The sequence below is a fragment of the Scomber scombrus genome, chromosome 24 (assembly GCF_963691925.1).
Source record: "Scomber scombrus chromosome 24, fScoSco1.1, whole genome shotgun sequence".
Lineage (NCBI taxonomy): Eukaryota > Metazoa > Chordata > Actinopteri > Scombriformes > Scombridae > Scomber > Scomber scombrus.
The window spans coordinates 14,487,544-14,514,403 of record NC_084993.1 but is presented as its reverse complement, the minus strand read 5'-3'; the positions used below and the strand labels follow the sequence as shown (position 1 = coordinate 14,514,403).

Below are 26,860 nucleotides of genomic sequence, written 5' to 3'. Positions count from 1 at the left end.
ACGATGTCTCACTTGAATGCCAGGTTCCATTTGGCGGCGCAGGAATGTCGGACGGCCAAATTACACAACATGTCATTTAACACTTGAGTCTGAGGACGTTTTGAAAATGAAGAATATGCCCGTACCTGTCTGTAGCTTTGTTGACTGAAGCCTGCAGCAGAACATCCACCGGTCTATATATTCACTATATGTTGATGGTTTCTAACAATGAGCTCTGATTACTTTTAATTTGACACTCTGCTCTTCCCGTAGAATCCATTATTAATGAATCCTAATGGCTGGCTGCAGTGCTGAAGCTTGTATTGATTAAGTTTTTCTTACCTCCAAGTATTCATAACAAAGACTTCCATATCTTCTTACAGGCATGATGCATAAGAGCCCACAAGACAAGACTTAGAACTTCACTAAGAAAGATTTTAATACTTATTTCCTCACCTTGCGATCACACCATCATCAATATTTTCATTTGCATTTCATTTGCTGTTGTTTGCTTTCAGCTGCACATCTGTATGGTAATGGTTGTGTAACCCGGAGCAGATTGGTAGCACGTGTAATCTCCAGTTTGATTCGGGACACAGATGTTTGTAGCACAACATCCTCCCTCTTTCCTCCCAGGTGTGTGTCCGTCTCAGCTGACACTATTTATGAAAAGGCTTAAATGCCAAAAATATTGTAGTAAGACTTTATTACACGCTCAGATTCCACGGAGAAAAGCTTAAAGGCAATCTTAGTGCAGATGGAGTTTAGGCTCACTTTTTTTTCTCTCCACAAAAATCCCCATATTTCTCCTTTCTTTTGTTTGTTAGTGTGTACTAAACATCAGAGGACAAAACATTAGAAGATGTCACATTATTATTGTAACTCTTATGTAAAAATCCAGCGATCCTTCCTCTATGAAAGATGATATCATGTGTGGATGGATTCAAAGGCTCTGATGAAGGCTGCTGGTAACAATGGAGGTCAGTGTGTGCGTGTGTGTGTGTGCGTGTGTTTCTGACAGATGGTGGACGCTGATCTGAAGTGGCCGAAAACTACGAAACTGTTTGATGCGTAGATTAGATATGCATTATATGAAATATTTAATTATGTTAATGGACTTTAAAGATATTCTTACAGCTCGGCCTTTATGATATCAAAGCCTTTATCTTTAAGTTAATGACATTTTTTTTATTAAAGCAGCATTTAATAAACTGCCTCAAAGTCTGTTGCTTCTTCTTTATTGTTTTTGGCTGTTTATCTGCTGTGATATTTCTAGTAAACAATAAAAGGCAAATACATGCAATGAATTTCAATTGATGTAATCTGTATTCTTTGAGTACACGTGTTTTTTCTCACAAGTAAACCTTATCTCATACTTATACTTATAAGTAATAATTGGAGAAAATTGATGTGAACAATTTTAAAACGACAGTTGAAAACATGTATTTAATCTGGCTTTCAACTGAACTCACCTGCAGTGTTTGGAGGAGCTGTAGGAACATGTTGTGATTCACCTCAGTCTCTGTAACATTTTCATCTGCTTACTGATGACAGTTTGACAATATTTTCATTCAGTTTGTGGCTCAGCGCTGCCCTGGCAAGATGTTCATTTACACAGATCTGTGGAGTTGCTATGGTTATTGCTGATGAGTCACTCGGTGTTGTGAGCTGATCTTATTGTGAATACGGCAGAATGAGAAGATCCCCAAAATAGAAGAGTAGAAACAGTAGTGTGGGTGGAGACACAATCAAGCCACTTTTCTTGCATATTAAGTGTTTAGATTGAAATAGAGTCGCTGCAAATGTGAGAAATCTGACGTAGAAAATACACATAGAGTTTGAGCTTTGATGGATTTAATAAAGACGTGCCAAAGATGTGAATAATAAAACAGAAAGGATATCTGTTATAGTCATGATTTACAAATACTACATACTCAGTCTTTGTGTGGGACCAGCCAGCAGCAGAGGTGTGACAGGGTTCCACAGATCAGGTTCCTCCTCCTTATAAATAAGGCTTGGGTTTCCCTGATGACATCAGGTGCAGACTGGGCTTGTTTAAGTCTGTGGAAGTGTTTTAGTTGAGCTGCTGCCGCCGCTGCTGCCGCTAGCTCGGACCTTGCTCTTCCTCCTGCTTCATCCTCTTCTTCAGCTGCTCACCGATATCGGCCAGAGGGTTTGTTTTAGCGCTGAGCGTCTTCACTGCGTCGCTGAACCTGCCGCTCTCTGTTTCCCTGCAGTGAGAGGAAAGGGAGAGTTGTTTCACTTGTTGGATTTTGATGGTGACATAAAGCAAAGAGGAAAGACGAAAAGCTGCTTACAGGAGTTTACGTTTCTGTGACTGTTTCATCTGGCTGAAGTCGGTAGGCTCCGGCCTTTTCACCGGCCTGCAGAGAGGAGACACAAAGAGGAACACATGTATACATACATAACTAAACTGGGAACTGTTGAACTGTTGAAATGAATGTCAAACTTTTAAACTACATTACTAGCTGTCACCATTTCCTCTGTCTAACAATGTACAACCTTTTGTAAACATCTGGTTTGTTTGTTTGTTGGTTCTATTGTCATTGTTCTCAGCACTTTATCTCTGCCTATTTCAATGTGTGTTTCTTCATAATCTATCATCTGTTGTATCATAAAGCTCTGTCACAATCAGAGCCTCTGTGTAGTAGTTATACTGTCTCTCCCACTTTACTTGTGAATTAGGCAATAAGCTGTGTGTGAATATAAAGTATATACATATATGCAAATGCTCTATAGTGATGTGTATTAATATTCATCAATTAGTCAGAACCAAAATAAGAAAGATGTCTTTCTCTTATAATGCAGCTTACACATGGAATAATCTGCAAAAGTCCTTACAATCAGATGTATTTATTTTTTACAATCAATACAGCTGTTCAAAAGCCTTATCTCACACTTTGCTTTATTTGATTGTAACTGTTTCTAAATTCACTGTATCTTAATTGTTTAACTGTATTTATTCAGGTTTTATTTTATATTATTTTATTTTTCCTAATATAGTTTTGTGTGTTGTTGTGTTGCTGTGATGTTACTCCACACTTTTGTAAATGAGGATTCCTCCTCAACTATCTTTTGAGGTAAAATAAAGGTTAATAGATTCACAGTGCTGCTGTAATGTATAATTACTGGATCATCTGACTCCTCTGCACTGCTGGACTTCTGTATATTCTACTAATACATAAACTCACTTTCAAGGTGAGATTTCTCCTTTGTTTGTTATTGAAGCCATAGTGAATGGTAATGGAGTATTGGAATGTATTATGTTATTTGCCCCCTATAGGTATGTTAATAGTGTGGAAAATAGATTAGGAAGTAGAATTATAGCTGAGCTGTTGTATAAGATTGCATTAGATTTCACAGGTGATCCTAATAATGTGCTTGGATGAAGTCAGTTAATATGAATAATAATAACAATGATAATAATAACGTGCACAATCTTTTGCACAATCCATGTTCATGCAGGCTGCTAGTTTCAAATGCTTGCACCAACTCAACCCTGCACACCATCTTTTATTTATTTATAATTATTTTCTTTTATTGAGGGTCTTTGTAAAGGTAACACTCATTTTATTTTAATGGATTATTCGTAATGTTTTTTAATATTTGTAGTTTTTTACATTTGAAATTCTTCTTTAATTGAAGTATAAATGTAACTGTGGTGAGATGACACCTGACATGAAAGTGGTTTCTACTCTCTGTATTAATATATGATATGATTCCATCTATCAGTATGTCCACTTATACTTATTATTTCTTAATGAACACAATAATGAGTCAGTAGTGGAGCTGTTTAAAGTCATTTTCAGATTAAATCTGGAACGGCAGCCAAAACCTGATCTGGTTGGCTGTTCCCTTCCACATGACTCATCTCTCATTAGTGCAGAGCTGGATATGATGAATATGAACCCTCAGCTCTGAGACTTTTGCAAAAAAGGTGAATAACTGCTCAATCACACAGATGCAGAAGCCTCCACAGCAGAAGTGGAATGAACTGCAGCTCCTCAGAGAACACAGATAATTGAAAAGTAAAAGTGGGACCCAGACAGGATTTATGTTTTCTGCCTGGAGTGAAGCTTTTTTTTTATTTGTCTTTTGCATCAAATGAGGAGGATTCTCTTCCACAGTCTCTCTCCTCTCCTCTCCTCTCATTAATGTGAAACCCTCCTTCCCTTTTATCAGTCCATAATTCACAGACTGCACCTTTAAATTCACCTGCCTCTGTCTTATCACTGACAGCCACTCCACTTTAATGAACTGGTTATAGCTTCCTGGTGTTTTTCACTGAGATGGTGAATTCTATCTGGACTCACCAACTGAGATGTTGGACAATGTTGAACTCTGACAGTGCAGCCATGTTTTATGTCTCACCGTCCTCAATGAAGACGAGTTCAGAAAGAGTGATCCAGACAGTACGCTGCTGACAACACTGTGGACCATTCTTGATGAGGACTTCCAGCAGAGAGATGGCTTTATTTGCTTTTTATCATTTACTTACTGTGAAATACATGTATTCACTTTGACTACAACAAAGAAGATCAATATTAACCCCCCTGTGTTTACAGTAGAATATCATTAAAGGGGAAATATCATGATTTTCTGTTATTTATATACTGTTAGGATGTTGAATATTTATGTTAAACATGGTCAGAGTTCTAAAACTTGAGGTTAACGTATGTAAAAATGCTCCCTGCAAGTCAGAAGTCAGGGCTTCAACCTGACCTTACAGCTTCATTTGCAACATTTTTTTCCACCAAGCTGATGAGCTGGATTGGCTTGTCGAGCATGTCCATAAACAGCTGTCCATTCTGTTGTCTTGGTTACTAAGGTAGTTGCTAAGGTTTTTCCATGTGTTGTTTGCTTTAACCGCTCTCATATTAGGAAAAGATTCTGGCTCTGACACGTACAGATGGATCTGAGAAGCTGACATTTTAAGTAAAGAATGAGAAAAGTTGGGTGAGTAAGTTGATGTTCCAGATGTTTCAGTAGAGCCCCAGATGAAAATACAGATGTGTTTCAGAACTATGTACAAGCATGGAGCAAAGGTCTGGACAATGCTTCTATGATTCATGACTGTAGGTGTAAATAGTCTTTAGGATGCTACTATTATGTCCATGAGTCCAGGGATTCTCAGTACACACAGCTTATTGTACAGAGGTAAATATTTTTGTGTCATCACACAGCAGAAATAATACACACACAAGACTGTTTGACTCAGACTGATCTATAATGAAACACTGCCAGAGGTGTAGGAGGTGTGACACCAACTTACCTGTCAGTCACTGTTAATATAATACAGATCCAGCTCATCATTCACTTCACTGCACTTTTTAATCTAATTCTAATTTGTTGACGTAACAAGTAACACATTGCTACAAAGAGTGTGAGAGCAGACAGCAGATGGAGGCTCATCAGTCAGTCTGCTGACAGTGATGACATCACTGTGTTCAACTCAAACACAACATGTGCTGCTCTTAGTTAAGATTGGGAAAGACAAAAGAAATGTTGTGACACTTGATTCCTGCACAGCGTCACGTTGGCACTTACACTTTGTTTTTCCTGCTCTTGCGGCGAGCGGTGGGGGCTGTGACGGCGGGGGCGATGAGCTCGGAGAGTTCAGGAAGGGCGTCGGCCAGCGGCCTCATGTCTCCCACCACAGGCGTGGCCTGCCTGCGGGCCTCTGCTGCCTGCTGCTCTTTCGCCTGCTTGATGGAGCTGATCTCTGAGGAGACATCACAACACAGAGAGAGAGAGAGACGCTTACATCCAGGCTCAATGAAACACAGAGGAGAGCAGTGAAGGGTAGGAGCTCTCACTCTGGTACAAACTGCAAACATGTTGGTCAGGAACATGTAAGTTTAAAGGTCATGTGAAATGAGGAACATGTTTCTCATTCTCAGGCTACACAGGTCATGTTCAGATAATAGGAACGATTCTTTAAAAAGCTCCTCTGCCTGTCAACACAATCATTCTACAAATCCAGTCTATTTCCTGTTATATCATCATCATCATCATCATTATGTCATGCTTGAATGAGTACTCCATGCAGAGCGTCAAACCTTAAAGATGATTTTCTGAACTGAAATATTTGGCTGGTGGTTATTCAGTCATCATGTTTTCTTTTTCTTCCTCTTAAATGTGTTATACATGTACACAAAGTTTGGTCCTGAATCCCACAGTATGTTACAACAAGCAGACCTTTAGCTGCAATCCTTATATTATACCCAAATATCAATATAAAGCTATGACCACCACTACTACCAACAATAATGCAAAACTACAGTCTAAATAAAAGAATCTGAGAGGAGCAACATCAGTCTGACAGTCGGGGAGGATGAGGAGAACTGAGGAAGATGTGGGACAAAAGGTCTGAATCTGATCAGGATCACATACTGCACAACAGTGTATGATGGATGTGTGTATTTGACACCTGTCATCACTGAGAACTGCAGATATCACTTACTCAGCAACTGATGCTATTCAACAGTTTCTTCTTTTATGGCACATAAATGCAAACTGCGGCATCTAACATCACGCTGATCAAAGGCTGGTTGTATTATGGTAGAACAAATATGATCAATATTTTATGTCAGGTATTTTCAGAGCTGTTAATTGAGTCGACTAGTTAACAATTAAATGAATCACTATTTTGATAATCGATAGGAGAAAAAAGTCCAGATTCTGTGATTGCAGCTTCTATAATGTTAATATTTTCTGGATTCTTTAGTTTTGACATTTTTCACTATTTTCAGATATTTCATTGTCCAAACAACTCATTCATTCATTGAGAAAAAACGGACACATTACTCGATGATGGACTTTTTTAAAATTGCTATAGTGTTCATTTAATATTTGCTTCCTTTAATTATGCTTGGCTATTGCTCTTTATTGTGTTTTTGTGTATTATATTATGTTCATTTTATTTTGCTTTAACAGTGTATATTGTATTATGTGAAGCACCTTGTACCATCGGTCTAGAAAGTTGCTATAGAAATAAAGTGTATAATAATAATCACAAAGCATCATGATACAGCTGTTTATGAAGGACTAACCAGAAGCCCATATTTAGACCTTCTCTTAATGGAAACATGTCACCTGTTTCCTAGTTATACAAAGATATTGATCAGTTTGCAATTACAGTCTACAAGTATAAAACGCTGCTGCCAAAATTCCACTAAATTCTTCCATCCCTACTCCGTGTCTCTGATTAGAAACAAGCTTATCTTTCATTCCAATTTTGTCCTAATTCCTGAAAACTGTCAGCCATGGAGCCGTTCTTGGGTTTCAGCAGGACTGGGTCACTCAGCCATTAGCACCTAATTATACGCCTGAAGAGGATACGTGTTGTGTTACAGAGGAATTGACTGGCTCAGCACAAGGGTACGGTTACAGGCCTGATCGCAATTATGGGAGATGATGGCGGCGGCGATGATGATGATGATGGCGGCGACGTCGAGGAGTGGAGTTATAATTACATACAGACCCAAAGATTCACCTTCATCCAGAATGACCCAAACTCAGTGGCTCACTCATCAGTCACAAACCTTTTTACTGTCTGCTCTAGTATTCTATAGAAGCTGTAAATATGTGTATGTGACTTGGCTCATATTATTAGTTAGTTCAATTTCTGATCTCTGACTGTACCTGCTGCAGGTTTAGACTCTAATAATCTATATGAGAAATGAGTGTTGAACTTACACCAGATAACAATCAAATCCTTTATTAAAAATACACACACAATCTAAAAGCATGTTCCAGCTAATCTAATGTAGAGTTTGGTCAGACTTCCAGCAGTTGGATGATTTTTTTAAATGAAGCAGCTACAGGAGCATAATTGTGTTTCAACTAACCTGGAACTCATTCTCTGGCTGTCTAACACTGTCACATCTGCAGTGTGTTCATTGTGAAAATGAATATCGTAATGAGGATGAAAATAATCCATTCAGAATTGAGTGAGGTCTCAGAAGACTCGTTGCTTTGTGTTGTAGAGCCTCACACTCTTCATACATTACATGTTTGGGTTTTTCAGTTAATTGACGCTGGCTTAAAGTTGATCTAGTTTAGCTGAGCTGGATTGAGACCAACACATCCTCTCATTGTGAAACACCAAAAGAATCACAAAAAAAATGTGATTTTTGATGGCAATGTAAACTGTAGCAAAAACATCTAATTCTGTAGTTGCAGTTATCACAGTTTAATTTCCACTATAATTAGTCAAATAATGATGCATAACAAAGTATGATAAACAAGTTAATTAACTTGTATGTAATCAATCCATTTTAAATTAGTTTAAAAAAGCTTTTTTTTATTGGTGCCAGACTAATAAAACATTGAGAGGATGAGAATTTGTAATTTAAACATTATAATGTTTTAATTGAATACAGCTGGACTGAATAATTCATTTTAGTTAATTGTAGACAGCTTAATAAATTATAGGTATATTATATAAAAGGATAATTACTCAAAACTGTTTAATCTTTCAAGTTGAATCTGTTTTATGAGAGATTTGTGTGTATTATTGAAGTATAGTTTCATGTTTAAAACATGTGTCAGGTGGTTCCTGAGCTTTAAATGTGCAGTTTGATTTCACATTCATCTGCTGAAGGCTCAAAGTTTCACTATGCTCACCTTTATCATCATAAGTTGTGTGACATCACTACTAGTTAGGAGCCAGTGGTGTTCCAGTATTCAACTTACACAAGAGTGATGTGGAAACGTGAAGCCTGGGGTGCACACACACTGAGAATAAACTTAGCAGTGAAGTAGATCTTGTATCCGACAGGAGTAGAAAGTCATTTTAAGAACTTTTAACAAGGTAGCTAACTTTTTGTGGAAAAGATTCATATCAGAACTTGTCTTAAGATATGTCTGCAGGACAGCTCTTCTTAAAATCTGTTAGTCGCCCATCTTGTGGAACATATATGATTCCATTTGATCAAACGTATCAACCCACACAGACTCTGAGAAGCCTCACATTTTCTTCTCTGGAGCACTCCTCCATAGACATTCAAATCACATAAATCTGTTACTGGTATCTAATGATTAATCAATGTCCCCAGTGTCACTATGAGCTTTCTCATTTACTACATGATGCCATGCGCCTGCTACGGTGGGCAGGGAGATAAAAATCAATGAATCAGTGATTAAAAACATTGCCGTTTTCTTCTTATTCCCTCTGTATACTGCTACTACTCTACTTCTTTAGTAAAATCATCTTTGAGTGTGTGTTTGTTTAAATTAGTCCCACCCCTGCCATCAGTCCACACTGGAACTAGATAATCCTTCAACTCATTATTTCACTGCTGGCGTTGTATTTTTCTCCATTTACTGTCAATCACCTGATACAGGAGAAATAGAAACAGACTTTATTACATTCAGACTGTTGTGTCCTGTGCGTTTGTTAACTGGGGCAATATGGAAAAGTTTGCCATGAAAAACAAACAAACTGAAAACCAAATAAACAAGACACAATAATTAAATATTTAAAAAGAAGACTAACAGATGCCAAGTTGGATGGGATTTCAGACTCATTGCAAGTTAAAAACATGGTGAGGTCAAGTCCATACTGTGACTTCAGTGTGTTGAAATCCATTTAAAATGCTACCAACAACATCACTAACAAGTTCATCATAATATTAAAGCGTATATAAAGTACATAGACGTGTAATAACATGTATAGTCTGATATCTGTGCTGAGTGTTGATATAAACTCACTGTTGAGCCATCTGTCCCTCCTCTCCTTCATCTTCTCTTTCTTTGACTTGATTTTCTTCTCTTCTGGGCCTGTTAAAAAAACACACACAGACACACATACACACACACACACACAAACACACACACAGAGTTACATGACAGCACACATCAAACCCAGCAGGCTCCACTCAGCAGAGGGAAAGCCTGCTAATTAAACATGAAGAGAGGCAAATTCATAAATGTGTTAAAGATACATCAAAGGTGGCGAGGGAATGACTTGGCTGCGAGCTACAGCGAGCCTCCACCCTCCTCCATCCTCCCTCCCTGAGTGAGAGCTGATGGAGCAGAGAGAACGCACTCTGAGCTCTGTTTAACACAAGACACTCAGCCTTTTATTTCAGTTTATTTGCCCTTGTTGTGCTTTTACTACAAATGAGCTCAGGCAGGAGTTGCAATAAGAAGACTTATTTGGTTGAGTCATCTTTTTTCTTTATTTCCTGAGGTGAGATCAAACAACAGCTGAAGTGCTTCTGCTTTCAGTTAAACCTGGTCAGGTGCATCTTTAAATTGCATGACCTTTACTTGTGCTGTGTCTCAAATCTCGTAGTTCTGTACTTATATGTAATATTTTGAGTGCACAATGTGTGTATTATGAGTACCCAGATGGTGCACTCGAAACAGTCAAAAAGTTGAGTGTGTAGCTATGGACAATTCTCACCGATGGCTGCCATGTTGGAATCATAGCAGAATTGACAAGGACTTTGTAACTACAGTGAATATTACCACATTATACAAATGTTAATGATATGTGGTTTTTGCACTAAGCACCACTACACTGTCGTCACATATAAGCCATAGGTTTCATGGGTTAATTTAGCTGTCTAATGATTTGGTACGCTGAATGCTAACGCTAGCTGCTAATGCTAACGCTAGCTTGCTAATGCTAACGCTAGCTTGGTAACTCTTTAAAAAGAAAATTGAAAGAACATATAATGAAATAAAGAATTTGACAATAAATGACATATAAACATAACATAATTCAAATAAATATGTGTACTGCATAATTAAGTACATGCTCTATTAGCTGCACATACTGGATAAGAAACTGAAAACTTAAATCATAATGCTATGGCAGTGGTCAACTGCTGGATAGCTACTGCCCTGCATGCTTTAGGTATTTTCTCACTGTACCACACCTGATTCTAATTATTAGCTCGTTATCAAGCAGCTGAAACATGTCAAATGCTTGATAATGAGTTAATAACTAGAATTAGGTGTGTTAAAGTGAGGAGATACCTAAAACATGCAGGGTAGTGGCTCTCCAACAGCAGGGTTTGAGACCACTGTGCATTTTTAATGTAATAGACCTTTATACTGTTGACATTGAGTTTTAGAATCAGTATAGGAGGAGAAATAGGCAATTTTGTACATTCCAAAGTACAACAGTCCAGTATTGAGGTTTGATATCAGTCCTAAACCTGCCCGGTAAACACGGATATGACTTAAAAATGTCACACTCCCAGTTTTTAATGCAGGCTTTCTGTCAGAAATGTGTAGTTTCCAAACCCAAGCTGAGATAACCCTTTTCCGAAATGGGTAAACATAAATGTAAATGTAAAAGTATTGCACACTGAATGCAGTCAGTTGCAAAAGAAAAAAAAATACATGGACTCAATCTGTTTTCCTCCTTTGTGAGAGGAAAACATCCCAGGCCAGAGGGGAAAGTTTGTATAATGATATCTTATCTGCAAAGCCACCTTGAGGTGTCCCGTGGTCAGGACATCCTCTGAGGCCGAGGTGACACAGATACTATGAGCTACTGTGTGAGAGAGAATAAATAATAATACAAATTGTATTTTGCTCCAAACTTCTACACGGAACTTCTAATCTAGCGGTAGTCTGGTAGTGTAGTACAGACAGGACTGAAATAGGTCCCTCGCTAAATATTCATTTCCCTTCCTGCTCTTCATGACAGCAGGAAGAGTTAACGGTGACGGGCTGATAATGTAAAACAACATGGCTGCTCACAGTGTGACAGTGGAATGAATCAGTCAAAGGTACTGAGGGAAACGGAAGATAACCACACCAAGAACAACAACAACTAATGACAGAGCTTTTCCATCATCCAGTCTCTCTACAGTCTCCTACTGTATATATTCACTTTCACATCTTCTCCCTTTCCCATCTATTTCTTTCTCCTTCTTTTGTTCCCTTGTTTCAACGATTTAACCCTTGTTCTCTCAGCTGCTGAAGTAAATAAAGGTCCTGGTCACTATTTGAGAATTTCTAATATTTGAAATGTTCTTAATTTGAGGATTTGGATGATGAAAGAAAACACTGAGCATGAGATGAACACCAGCCATCAGCACCATGAGTGCATGGACAGTCAGGAGATCGATGGTACCCTCCCTGAATGATGTGGCAGTTGTGTGTGTATATAGGCCCGAGGGTATTGGCTCTGTAATTAACAATGCAGTAAAGACCTTGACCACCATTTCTCAGAATGGCCTGAGGGCAAAAGCAGCAACTTGATAATACATTAGTTTGTTGATATAGGGGTCAATATTTGTTGTTGTTTGACATATCTGTTAATCACTGTCACCTCTCATGTGACAGATTTACACGTCTGATTAATCACAGAGGTATCAAAGCATATGCATAGAAAGAGGGTTGGGATATTTAAAAGGGTAAAATTCTAACTATCAGCCATCAAAAATCCATACACATTATACAGACACATGGTTATATTTCCAGGAATTCCTGAATATCTGGATGTCTGTATCAAATCTACCATACCAGATTATACAATATCTCCCAGCATCAAAACCCAATATTGTTACAGAATCATGAAGCAGATCTGTTTTTCACATTGATTAAGTGCTTTATAGTTTTTCATCATTATTGAATTCCATGTAAATGAAATGATTGTGCAATGTCATGCAGTGGCCTGGTTTCTATCCATCGATTGGTGTCAGCTCCAGTTCTGCAGAGTTCAAAGCTCAGAGCAAACAGATAGGCCACATGTCATTTCAATGAGCACAGCGGGGTGTGATATGTTCTGCCCTGTACCGTCCCAGTGTGCCGGCCTATTGATCCCATTTAGCATAGCTTCAGATATGAGGACTGGAGTGGCGGCTGAAATGTCGTCTGCTCTCTGTATTCCACTGTCTTTATCTTTGTCTAAAAGGCAGGAAAATGACTAATTTTTAAGTCCACTACACCAATGGACTATAGCTGGACATGTTTGCAGGATTATTTCACTTTTAAAGGACTATTGTAAGATGCAGTGGTATCTAGCAGCATGGTTGCAGATTGCAAACAAATTAAAGCTTCTCTAGAGCCAGTGTTTGGTTAGTCTAGTCTGGATTACTGTAGAAACATGGTGGTACAACATGGTGGGTTTGCTTGGAAGAGGACCAGTCCCCTACAGCAGGATATAAAGAGCTTTACACAACAATTCCTATCTTCATGAGAAATCCAAACTAATTAAAACATACTTATGAATATTATCTTCCATTTCTGCCAAGTCCATTCTGCTAAATGCCACTAAATTGTACACACTGCACCTTTAAGGGATTTCTGTGGTTTTACTGCTTGAAAACCATTTACATACTTGAAGTAGTGGTCATAATGACACCATAATGCATCACAATTATAATGAGCACACTGTGAATACATTAGAATTATTATTCTAATATACAATGATGACATTATAATGTATTTTATCTTTTGATTTTGTTGAATTACGTTAGAGAAGTAGATTTAGCTCCAAACTACCGCCTTTGTTTGTGTCCTAGTTGCATACTAATGCTAAAGAAATTATACAGTGTGTATTAACGGACATAGTGCACTACTTTGTCAGTTGGTGAGTAACTACCTTCTTTCTGGTTGCTTTCTGAATGTGGGACAACAGTGTCCATCAACAATACTCTTTAACCAAATGTTCCAGTTTGTCCATCAGCAAGTCACTAATGTTTGGTGTTGGATTGGTTCATTTGAAAAAGGGCTGACGAAAGTGAAACAACATGACTAACATGTTAGTGAAATTGTCATCAATTGATAAAAAGGTGTTATACCAGAGATTTTATTCCACAATATAAATGAATATTCTGTTTCTAAGAGGCAGCTGCATACAGTTCTGGTGGCCATGACTAACATTAACGGGAAGCTCCAGACTTATCAAAGCACACAGTTAGAGATCAAACTTTTTCCCAACCCTTGGTCTTGTTGTTGTTGCTGTGGTTGATTCCTATCTGTTGTGACAACACATTAGTCATCAGCTTCATTCCTGAGCTCTGAGGAAGTAGCCACACAATGGAGTCCATTAGCACGAGCAACTAAAGCAACAAGTACAGTTCTCAACAATGTGTTTTTGTCAACAGTGCATGCTTGGTTAAGGCAAAACCGAATAAAATGACCTTTCATTTAAAGTGTTGCTTATTTAAGTATTCAGGGACTTAACCATTTATCTAAAGCACTTGTTTTGGAAGTAAATACAGAAGTGAACACATTGCCAAAACTCAATGATAGGTTTAAACCTGATGCTTGAAGCTGACAATGTGTTTAATACATTGCACTTGGTTGTAAATAAGAACAGAATTATCCTTTAATTCAACTTCAAGTCAACTTCAGTTTAAACTATATTAGGGGCCAATATTTATAATTAAAATCCAGACACTAAGAGTGTGATGTGTGCCATGTACACATCCCATCTGCTGGAGTGTCAGTATGTGCTGTTCAGACAGGCATATATTTCCAGACTCTACATACTCCAGAGATCCTGGCAGGCCTTTATCTGCCACCACAGCGCTAAACAACAGAAGTGTTTTTGCTGCTGTTTGCAGTAAGAGGACAGGCAAAGATAGGCATCTGCTGCTGACTACAAATGCGGGTAGAGGTGGGGAAATCCAATCTCTCACGAGTGGATTGGGGGGGGGGGTTCTGTGGTGTATGTAGAGGGGAGGTGGGCAGCTTGGGATTGAGGAGGGTGCCTTACCACCGCTCCGCTCCCATTGGGAGCATCATCTTCCCACTGTTAGATGAAATGGATAGCTGTGATTACGGCTGGCTGGAGGCGACCCCCTCACCTACCCAGCCCACATCCATCCAGCCCTGTACATCCTGCTCTTCTGGGCTCCACTGACAGCTTGTTTCTACAGGGCGGAGTTGGGCACAGACATAAAAGATGGAGAGGTAGATAGATGGCAGATAGTGAGCAGTATGGAACAAATGAGACAGGAAGTGAGCAGCGGAGAGGGGAGGCAGGGTAGAAACACTGGGGAAAAGTAGAGCTGGTAAACATGCTATTAACCTTTTGACTGTGGTGACAAGGAGACCTTTGACAGACTGCTGTAAATTACCAAATTACATTGAATATATGTCCATGTGGGTATCAATTCTTTCTAGTCATTGTGCTCATTTTCAAAAACAACAATGCAAACTTATCATTATCTCCTTGATGTGATGGAATTCTCATTGAAACCAATTGTTTGGGGCGACATAACATCGTGTCAAGTGTCACATGCTGTAGATAAAGCACTTTGCTAGACGTTAATACCGGCATGAAAGAAAGAAAGTAGAGAATTTAAGGAGACTGATGGTCTTGATGGTTGGTTTCTTTTCTTTTCTGGTGTAGAACACCCAGAAACCATTTTCATCTTTCTGGCATGGCTGAGTTTCACATGCGGATAACTGTAACTGTTTCCTCCATTGTACGCTCCGATGCTCTGATGCATGCAGTCGCGTTATAATGATGCGAGTAAACATGACAGCTCTGCACGGGCAAATTGCCTTGTACCAATGTGGAGGAAAAAACAACAGAGATGGGTTAAAAAAAAAAAAAAAGTGAACGGTGGGAACAGGGGATACTGACAGGTGAAATGATCAGAATGTAGAGGAAATGATGTAAGGAGGAGTAGCATTAATGACCGTGAGATTGAGAGGGGAAAGATGTGGAGGGTAGAGGGAAGAGGAGAGGCTGAGGAGAGTCTTTAGGGAGCTGACCTCAAAATAAAAAAGAGCTGGGGTCTTCCCTCCAGGGTCTAGTAGTGATACAATACCCCTAATTAGACTGCAGACAGGGCACTTTGTCAGAAGGCCGCGGGGGCTGTCTGATCAACTTCCAGCCACAGTCAGAACTCCAGCCTACATGCTCAAGACAACACTTTCATTATAAGTGTGATCTCTGAGAGAGCAGATATGATTCAGTAGCTACAGGGCTGCACCCAAATCAGTTAACCAGTTTAAATATTTTTCATTTTTGTGCTTGTGGTTCCCGCTCTCTCTTTGTCTCTTGTCTGATTTGTTCATTTCTAAAGATGTTTTATAAACTCTGACACAGGAACTCCCATATATGTGCCGGAAACGTCATCACTGAGCATCACAGTGGTGCCCTCATTTAAATCAATAAATAGATGACGTGTAGCTGAGTCAGTGACATGTGAAGCACTGGAACTAAAAGGCAGTGCATGTCACTTTGTCACAGCAAGTGGAAAAAAGTGACGTTAGTGGGGGGTTGATGAAAATATAGCAGATTTTCAGCTCCTCTTAGTTTATGATTATTTCCATTATAGATTAATTTGGAATGTACTTTCAAGAATAAAGCCCATATAAAATTCTAGCACATTTCTGAACAACAGTCCAAAACACAAAGATATTCAATTTATCCAATCTGCTCAAGGATAATGAAAACTAGTGAATTTTTGCCATTTTATAATTAAATAAGCAACTAATGAATTAAACGTCTAAGCTCACGTTTTGATATTTTCATATTGAACTCCCATTCCTGTTAAACAGTGAAATCATATAGAATGTTTAATATTTTCAGCTGGACACATCAGTCTAAAAGGATCATACCACTGTTTCTTCACATTTAGTCCTCTTTAAACCATTTTTGAAAACATGCTGCAATGTTTCATCTATTTAAATGTTTTATTGTCTCATAACAGCACAAAACCATTACATCAGTCTGCTTTGTCATGTTATAAAAGTGATGTATAAATGATGTAAAATACCATTATAATTCAGCCTTCAGTGCAGGTGGAAAACTAGTGTTGAAACAATCTGTCGATGAATTGATTAGTCAAACAACAGGAAATGAATCGTCAACAATTCTGTTTATTTATTGTCTGAGTCATTAATATTCACTGCTTTGTGCTTCTGTACACTGAGGATTGGTTTGTATTGGTTTGGTCTGTTTGGTCTGTTGGTTGAACAAAACTATTTGAGGACATCACGTTCAAACTTTGATTTTTAAAAAATATTTTCTAGCATTTTACCACTAAATAATTGATCAATTATTCCAAATATAACTGATTATAAAAAAGTATTTGTGAGAAAATCTGCTCATTCCGTTTCCTATAATTAAAGGATTTGGTGTTTTTCTCTTTTTCTAATTAAGAGTTGCAAATAACAATTATTTTCATTATCAATTATTCTGCAGATTATTTACTTGATTAATTGTTTTGTCTTTAAAATGTCAGAAAATAGAGAAAATAAAATTTAAGCTCAAAGCAACAATTCAAATGTTTTGTTTTGTCCAATCAACAAATTAAAATGATCATATTTGAGAAGCTGCAACCAATCCAATCCAACTTTATTTGTTAAGCACTTTAAAATATGAGACATAACAGCTCACATGACTGACCTGACCACTGACTTTTTGGTTGGAAAATTACTTGAATGATTCTTTGATTTTAAAAATAGTTGTTGATTTATTTTCTGTCCATTGATTAATCGATAATAAATTAATTGACTATCATTTTTATAGCTCATTTTTATAGCTCATTTTTATAGCGCATCTGTATCTGACATTAAAATGGAATATCTGGGTTTCGGACCTTTGTTGGATGTCACCTATTATGGGAAATGATGATAGACGTATTTTTCAGTTTTTTACAGACTAAACAAACATTTAAAAAAATAATCATTTTAAATTAACAGACGACTCAATAATGTACAGAACTGTTAGTTGTGGGCCCATAGATATGATGTTAAAGAATTCACTTGACTTTCATTACAGTATGGAAATGAATAGAGCATTTTTTTCATGTGCATTTTTGACATGGGTGTGCACTAATGTATATTTTTAAGCATTCTTTAAATAAATGCACTAAGTATTGTTTTAAGGAGACTGGCATCTTAAGCATGTTTTAAACAGGGTTCTTTCCATTTAGTCCTAATAACTTCCTGCTGTTGTGGTTATCAACAGCTAATAAGAGTGTGATATTACACCTCTCAACAACCTAATGTCATTAAACTAAAATGCTTTACTAAAAGCACCAGCCTTTAGCATCTTCCAGTTAAAGCAAGGAAACACTGATGCAGCTAAAACTTGATTTCATGCATGAGCTAAATTTATAACGTGCCTAGTCTATAAATAGCAGCGAGCTGTTGTCTGGTGAGGTTTCGTGCAGCACAGCATGCTTAGCAACAAGGCCCACATCCATCACTCCCCTTCGCAGTCACAGGGAGATGCTCTCAGCGCCTCTTCATTCCCTTTGATCATGTTGGTTTATTGTTACTCAGATCTCTGTGCAGGCTTTTTTAGGCCAATGTTTCAAAGCTGGAATGAGATGTTCTAGCAGCCTTCATTAGTGGGACAGAAATCCATGAAAAAAAACCTTGCCTGTAGTTTGCTGTGGTGCTGCTGAAAGTATTATTAGTTAAAGACGCCATCTAGTGGTCTGAGAATGGAATTCCACAAGGCAGTACTTAAACTTTGATTGATCACCTACTCAATCATGCCTTGCTTATGACCTTTGACCATTGAATGATTAATAAATTTGTTTTGCTCCAGAATACTTTGGTTAAACACGTAATTCAGACTATTTTTATGATATATATCAGAGCTGCAACAATTAGTCCAATTAATCAATTCATTAATTAGTTGACTGGCAAATATTTTAATAATTAATTCATCGTTTTTTGTCATTTTTTTAAGAAAGAAGTTCCAAATTGTCTAGGTCCATCTTCTCAAATGTGAATCCTTTGTGGTTTCTTCTATGATGGTAAATTGAATATCTTTCGATTGTGGGCTATTGGTTGAGACCAAAGAAGAAACTTGAGAACTTAAAGTTGAACTTTGGAAAGCAAAATGTAATTTTTTACCATTTTCTGACACTTCATTGACCACACAACCCATCAATCATACCCTATCAACAGTAATTGGCAGGACAACATCATAAGTGTGTGCTTTCCAAAAATCCTCACCATCACTGTTAAAAACTAACGATTTTTTATGGTGTGACAACACTTTGATTTAGGACTAGTTAGTTTTAGGCACAGGAACTTGTTGGTTAGGTTTAGGGAAAGATCATGGTTTTTAAAATGATCATTTTGTTACTACTTCCTTAAAGTTAGGACACCTCCATCGTCATGGCTACAATCATAACCATGGGTTTAAGGTTAGGGGACGATCTTGGTTGTAAACTGGAACCAAAAAGCGGTCTTCTGAAGCAAAGTCCACTGTTGGGGTTAATGCCTCCTACCACACCTCCTGAATGATGAGCTTTTATATACTTATCAAAACTGCACCAATGCTTTGGGTCATATTCTCTCCAGCCAGTAGAAGGCATTTGTCACTCAAATGTAACTATATCGTTTTTGAGCAACTTACATATTGAGGCGTTTTTCTTGAGAGAGCAGTCTCCACTACCTTTATATTGACAGACACACATCATCATACTGCTACAGATGATTATTCAATTATCTTTGGCTGTCATTTTGGTCAGGGGGTTCTCCTCTTGGAACACCTATCAATGCAAACCCCTTCAACTTGTACAAAGAACACCTTCAAATTGGAGGGAAAGGGCAAAAATATCATTAAACAATTCATTCAACTACTGACCAAAGATTAATCTTTAAAAACATCTAATATCTCAATAAGCACCTTTCCTATAACATCATAAACATGTATGATGGATTACAACATTAGACATTTATCTTTAGTGGAAAATAGCAGCAGTGCACACAGCAGATCTGTTAGGTTACTGTCACCATTCCAGATGCCGATGTCACAGCTGAGAAGATTCTAGATGTTTGGTTACTGTACACTCCCTGCAGGCACACTTCAGTTTTGTTTTGACTTGAAGTGAGAGTAAGCCTCTCAGAGACTTACATTACTTCATTTGATTCATTTAAACTACCAGAAATGTGGTAAGTAACACGTCTTGAAATTAAATACACCAACTTGTTTTCTGTGTAGTCTTTTAAAATGTTCTAAACCAATTTAGAAATCAGGCAATGAGGGTCAGTTCACCCACATTTGTTAATTTCAAGCAAGTGATTCATTTCTTTACAAAAACAGTAACCATATTACTATAAATAATCCTCAGAACACACTGTCAACAATTTTCATGCAATGGGGACTATTTCTTTAATAAAATGCAGCTTCAACATAAACTGCCCACAGTGTGCTGTGTGAATTGTCCAGTGTAATGGGGGCACAGTTTCTGGAAAGACATGTTGAATATTTTAATGTAATTATTCCATGCTGTGAGCACCACAAACTAAATTCCATTCACCTCCATTGTTTTGGGGTGGCAGTAGAAATCTCACAGTCAGGCATCGCTAAACCTGGACGAATAATCCAGAAGTTATCTGAATGCATAAATACCAACCTAGGTTTTTTAAAATTTGGGTGAGCTGAACTTTAACAGTACAAATAGAGGGAGTAAAGCCAAGTTTTATGACATAAATCTTTTTCATACTGTTAGGCGATCTTACACATTTAGAGAGGACCCTTTAACAGCCAGCCTGCCAATGCAGTCCACCGACAAGAGCCTGGTAGCAAGGAGACCTCAGCTTCAGGTGCTGAAGTTCAATGAGCAGTTCGCCTGCACCCTGAGTCATGATGTTTCACGGATCCCCTCTGCCACTCGTAGCACCATGAGACACCTGACCTACCGGCATGAGGAGGTCAGTCAGTGGCAGGCCCAGATATCTGAGATCATTGGGCAGGTGGACCGGGAAATCATTGCCCTGGAGCAGGTGAAAAGCACCACTGAGAGCTTTCTTGAGGAGAAGCTGCTGTATGGTCAGCACATGAGCGAGTGTGTGGAGGTCAAGAACAGTTTGAACACAGGAGTCCTGGAACAAGACCCTGTCCTCATCGAGCTGAGGAAGGAGGTGCAGTTGACCAATGAGATCACAGAAGTGCTTCAGAAGCAGATCTGCTTCTTGGTGGGTAAACTGAGCTCTCTGAAGGAGATACACACTCAGCTGCTGGTTGACTACCAGGACAAGAGTGAAGCCAACAAGCTTACTACTAAATGCATAATCCATGATGTTAGCTGCTCCACCTTCCATCTCCCTGCTGATCAGTACAAGCCTTACCATACGGGCTACGACAAGTGGCAGACCAACTGCAAGGACCTGAAACTGACTGCTGACAGCCTGGTAAAAGATTCCTCTACATTCAGAGGGAACCTGAGCTTCACCCTTGCCAATCTTAAGAATGCTCACGAGTGTCAGCGCCACAACACAGATGGTGCCATGCAGAAAAAGATCTATGAGATGCGCAAAGTCCAAGAGGGGTTACGCTGGCAGAGGCAACAGATCATTGACGAGATACAAGATCTGACAAAGGTCACTCAGAGAGTGGCGGGTCAGGTCAGGAACTGTGATTCCCAGCTGCATAACACCACCTACTGCCTGGACATTCTCAGCCAGAGGCCCCGATATGAGCTCTGCCTGGACATGCCCCACTTCAGCTTCACGCTTGCTAAAAGTGACCTTACAAACATGGCATCTGGACTTTTCCCAAAACTGCAACGCTGCCAACATGACATGGAGCCCATAATTAGGCGACTGTCGATCGTGGAGGACAGAATGGCCACTAATGATGAAGCCCTAAGGGTAGAGCAGAAGTGCCGGACCATGCACCACAGTTTCCTGCCCCTGCGTTACACCACTGTGGTCATTCCTAGCAAGCCCAGGCTCTGCTGGGGCCTGAGGTCCTCCAGCCCCTACTCATTCTTTCAGTAGAGTGCATACATATGCACTCTACCTCAGCCCTGTGGTCTACCATTTGAGGGTGCAAAAATGAATTAAAGGCAAAGCAAAAATACATTCTTAGCGACTTATTTTCAGTCAACTACCCTTTAAAGACACAATCACAAGGGTTTTCCCTGTCCCTTTGCACAAAATGAACACCATTTATGAATGAGATTAACAGGACTGCTTGCCACTAAAAATTAGCCATATACCAACAAGAAACAACATTACAAGGCAAGATGTAAATGAATCAAATGAAGTACTCCTTGACAACAGACAAGAGAGGGCAACAGGAAGGGACAGAGCATGTTTACTTTGCAACAGAGTTTAGGTCCTTTGCTGCTGTATATGCAGCAAGACGTTTAAGATCATTTACTAGTTTATTGTTTTTAAGGTTGGATTACAATGGCAGGTTCCATTTGGCATCTGGCTTCCAGTTAGCAAAATACCGGGATTTAATCTAATTTACCGGGATAATCTAATGCTTAAAGTTGTTTTTTAAATCAAATACCTTGGCATGCTGTTTTTATTAGCAAAGAACAATATAGAAAACAGTCAGGCAACAGGCTTTTCATGTTTAGTCGACACTGACAGTTGAGGGCTACCAGTTTAAGTGACCTCACCGCTGACAGATTACAGCAGCTGCCACTAATTAATATTAATACCATGATGGCTAAAATGAAACATTTGGCTGTTGTCTGACAAACAGGATCTCTGTCTGTGCTCAAACAAAGATTCTGAGTAAAAACAGATTTGAAGGGATTTGGATTCTGGAGTAGATGTTACATTCATCACTTCACATTATATTCACGTTACCAAATAATCTACCAGGAATGTGCGTTTGCAGGTATTTGTAAGTCTTCTGTGTCAGCACCCCAACTGCGCTAACAAAGTCATCTCATCACAATGAATCATGGCGCTCAGTTTTTTTGGTCTGACCGCAGACTTGGAGCTGACAATGTATATTCATCAGACAGGCTGAATCTGTACTACAACTACTCAGAACCCCTCACCTTTACTTGTGGGTAAGAGGATGCGGAAGAAACTGATGTACATCACTGAAAAAGTATTTTATCTCCTTCACTATCTACTTATCAACCAGCAGGGCATTTCCTCCACTGTGACGAGGGGGGGTCACTCCTGCCAGCTGTTATCACTCTGTATCCCAAATCCCCTCAGAGTGGGAACAGAGGGCTCTTCATGCAGTGAAGCCTCATTCTCTTATAACTAGGGCAGACTACTCACTTTACACCTGTATATTCCTACTGATGTTGCTTATTCATTTACTGTGCACTAGTATTGTGTCTATATTTTGGGACTAAAGGGGAATTCAGTCTCTCAGAAGTTAGAAGTTCAAAATATATGAGTATTTATCAAACAACTTGTAGTTGCATTATGGGAAATTTAGGATCTAGTGTGTTTGGAGACTGACCCATCCTAGGGACAAGAAGTCAAGATATACGGGCCTCTTCTCCAATGATGTTTACCACTCTCATTTTGTGTATACATAAAATCCAAATTGTTTTGTAGGAAGTTTCCTGGAAAGAATTATGTCATTTAGAACCACTTACATTGAAGTACTGTTGACATTGTGTCAGCTGAACATGCAAGACATTTTTTATTTGTATTTCAAGCTAAAATTCCAAATATTCATGATTCCAGCTTCTTAAATATGAGTATTTAATGCTTATTCTGTCATGTATGATAGTAAACAGAATATCTGTTGGGTGAATAAAACAAGAAATCTGAATACATTACAACATGTTTAAATAACAATTAATAACTGTCAGATTCATTGATAATTAAAATAACTGTTAGTTGCAGCCATAAAATAAAATACTACATATTTTCAGGACTTTAATCTCTGTAGTATTATGACACCTAGGTCATTCTACAATGACATACCTGCATATACACCAGGTTCAACAACAACAACAGCAGTCAATCATCATCAAATGTTACCTTTCTTGTCAGGTATGGGTACTTCTGGAGGTTTCTCAAACTTCAAGGTTTGCACAAGAGCCTCTGGAGAGATTTTAGTTCCTGCAAAGATCCCAGTGGGGAAGGAGCTGAGTGTCCCAGCCTGTGGAGTTCAGAATATGAGAACGTATGAGAAGGGGCTTATCAAAGCAATTATCCACCATGTCATAATTATATGCCATGAGTGTCTGTCCCTCAGTGGTGGAAGAAATATTCAGATCCTTTACTTCAGTAAATGTACCAATACAGCAATGTTAAAATACTCCATTAGAAAAAGTCCTGCATCAAATATCCTACTTATGTGAAAGCGCATAAGTATTACAAGCTTGATGTAGCTAAAGTGTATTACAGTAAAAGTACTGCAGTATTATGAGCGATGTAGTATGTAGTATTACAGTAAAAGTACTGCAGTATTATGAGTGATGTAGTATGCAGTATTACTGTAAAAGTACTGCAGTATTATGAGTGATGTAGTATGCAGTATTACTGTAAAAGTACTGCAGTATTATGAGTGATGTAGTATGCAGTATTACAGTAAAAGTAGTGCAGTATTATGAGTGATGTAGTATGCAGTATTACAGTAAAAGTACTGCAGTATTATGAGTGATGTAGTATGCAGTATTACACACTGCTTTTTGTAAGACGTCAAAATACACAATCTTTGTCAATGTGTTGTATTTTAAAAGCTTGTTATATTATCCATTGTATCAAATCTTCATCTGTAAAGTAACTAAAGCTGTCAAATAAATGTAGTGGAGTAGAAAGTACAATATTTCCCTCTGAGATGTAGTGGAGTGGACCTTTAACTCAAGTACCTTAGACTAAAATTAGTACTTAGTGGTACACAGTAAATTAACTTAGTTACGTTTCTTCTCTAGATTCACAGCATGGATCTAAAGCAGCAATCACTCTGCATGTTTATTAGCCATCACTCAAAACACCTCCCGTCAAATAACACAGCTCTCACTTAACATGACGACACGTCCAGTATCACATATCGACGTTATCTATTTTATTACATAACATAATATAACATAACATAACATAACATAACATAACATAACATAACATAACATAACATAACATAACATACCTGTGCAGCATGTTTTGGAGCATCACTCTTATCGTCCAGTAGCTGCGGAGTTATTTTCTGTGGAGGCTCTTCTAAGCGACGAGACGACTCGGACCCGGAGCTGGGGGTCTGAGTGAGGCCAGTGGAACTGTCAAGCTTCACTGCAGCCTGGTGAAGCTTCTGGCGAACATGTTTAATCTTTCCAACCATGTTGATAAAGCAAAGCTAGCCTCTGATATTCTAGTTTATCTCCTGTGTATCACACACAGTCGTATCACTGCTCCTTGTGTCAGCAGCATGGATGTGTGTTGCTAGTCAAGTTAGCTGTGCTACCACCGGAAAAGGATTTGTTTGGCTCTGAAATTTTTTTTTAAGATTTAGCATTCTGTTGTTTTGCCTTTAGCAACTATTGTGGTTTTATTATATAGCGAATATTCACAAAATAGAAGCTGGTTGTAAGTTTATACTCCGTAAAATATAACAAGAAAGCACGCTATAGTTTTAATAAGAGTTTTAATCTGAAGTAAAAACCGGATGTGCTTGTTTACATTCCCGCTAGCTTGATATTGTTGACATGACCATAGACATAATAAAGAGTAGACGCCGCATCAACCGCTACTGCCTATTGGCGCTGACGAGCCGTTGGGCCGCCATCTTGGACAGGTCACCCGCTCCACTCAGTGTAATCTGTTTGGCAGGCGCAATGAAGTGTCAGCACATTTAATCAATCATAACTCACTGAATACTTAACTGATTTTCACGCGGTTTTTTTTGCTGCAAACGTCATACATGTAGCTATGATACAGGACATATGGTTTGGCGTATATTAATATTCATAGTGGGCTTAACAGTAATATAATATTCTGATACGTGCTATATGTGATGTATGATAGGTATTTTGCAAAACACACACACACATATGTATGTATGTATATATATATATATATATATATATATATATATATATATATATATATATATATACTACACTAATATATATATACATCTATATATATCAATCTATCTATATATCTTTATCTGTCTATATATATATATATATATATATATATATATATATATATATATATATATATATATATATATATATATATATATATATATATATATATATAATGTATTCATATGTTGTTTCTTCATTTTTCAACTTATTAAAAAAGCTGAGTAGTACTTTTACTGCCTCTATCTGCTTCTGCATCTCTATCTATATTAGTGTATTATATGTATATATATACATATATATACACATATATGCATATACAGATGCAGAAGCAGATAGAGGCAGTAAAAGTACTACTCAGCTTTTTTAATAAGTTGAAAAATGAGGAAACAACATATGAATACATTATTTATATATATATAAATAGACAGATATAGTGATATATATATAGATAAAGATAGACATATATATATATATATATATATATATATATATATATATATAGATAAAGATAGACATATATATAGATTGATATATATAGATAGATATGAGGCAGTAAAAGTACTACTCAGCTTTTTTAATAAGTTGAAAAATTAATAAACAATATAAGGATACATTTATTTATATATATATATAGACAGATAGTGATATATAGATAGATATAGTGATAGATAGATATAGATATTTATATAGATAGACAGGGTTACACAACAGAATAAAAAAGAGTGACAACCATGAGTGACTAGAACAAAGCCTGGATAACAAATGGGGAGGGGAAGGAAGTAGAAATGCCTCTCTCATCTTGCTTTGCAGACTTGCATAACAAAGCGGAGAGAGAATAAAAATAAAACCATATTTACACATGTACAAAGTTGCTCATGAAAGTATTATATGAGCTAAAACCCCTGAAAGAGGACTGTTTTGCAGAGCTTCTTTCTCGTGCTCCCTTTCTGCAGGTCAAGAGAGGTGAGTTTGGCAATGTGGTGCAGCCTTATCTTAAGAAACACAGACACAACCAATGACAACAAGTTGGAATGATGGTTGTCGATGCCAAACTGTGTCTCCTCAATGTGTTCCCCAAGCAGAAAAACATCCTCCGTTCCAATCTCCTCCCGGACGATGTGTGTGACTGTCGACACCTTTGGAGCTTGCTTTGTTGAAGC

At 38.0% G+C, this 26,860-nt stretch overlaps 2 protein-coding genes across 2 annotated transcripts; one reads left to right on the top strand and one right to left on the bottom strand.

Moving 5' to 3' along the window:
- Positions 1 to 1,790: 1,790 nt before the first annotated feature.
- Positions 1,791 to 25,017, bottom strand: slx9 (SLX9 ribosome biogenesis factor). Its single transcript, XM_062414649.1, has 6 exons — positions 24,761 to 25,017; positions 23,650 to 23,770; positions 9,715 to 9,783; positions 5,548 to 5,722; positions 2,298 to 2,363; positions 1,791 to 2,210 (listed from the first exon to the last, which is right to left on the bottom strand). Exons 1-6 carry the CDS (start codon positions 24,947 to 24,949, stop codon positions 2,084 to 2,086), a joined length of 747 nt encoding a protein of 248 aa, XP_062270633.1. The 5' UTR covers positions 24,950 to 25,017; the 3' UTR covers positions 1,791 to 2,083.
- Positions 20,455 to 21,678, top strand: LOC133976631 (tektin-B1-like). Its single transcript, XM_062414895.1, has one exon. The coding sequence runs from the start codon at positions 20,455 to 20,457 to the stop codon at positions 21,676 to 21,678; it is 1,224 nt and encodes a 407-aa protein (XP_062270879.1).
- Positions 25,018 to 26,860: the final 1,843 nt, after the last annotated feature.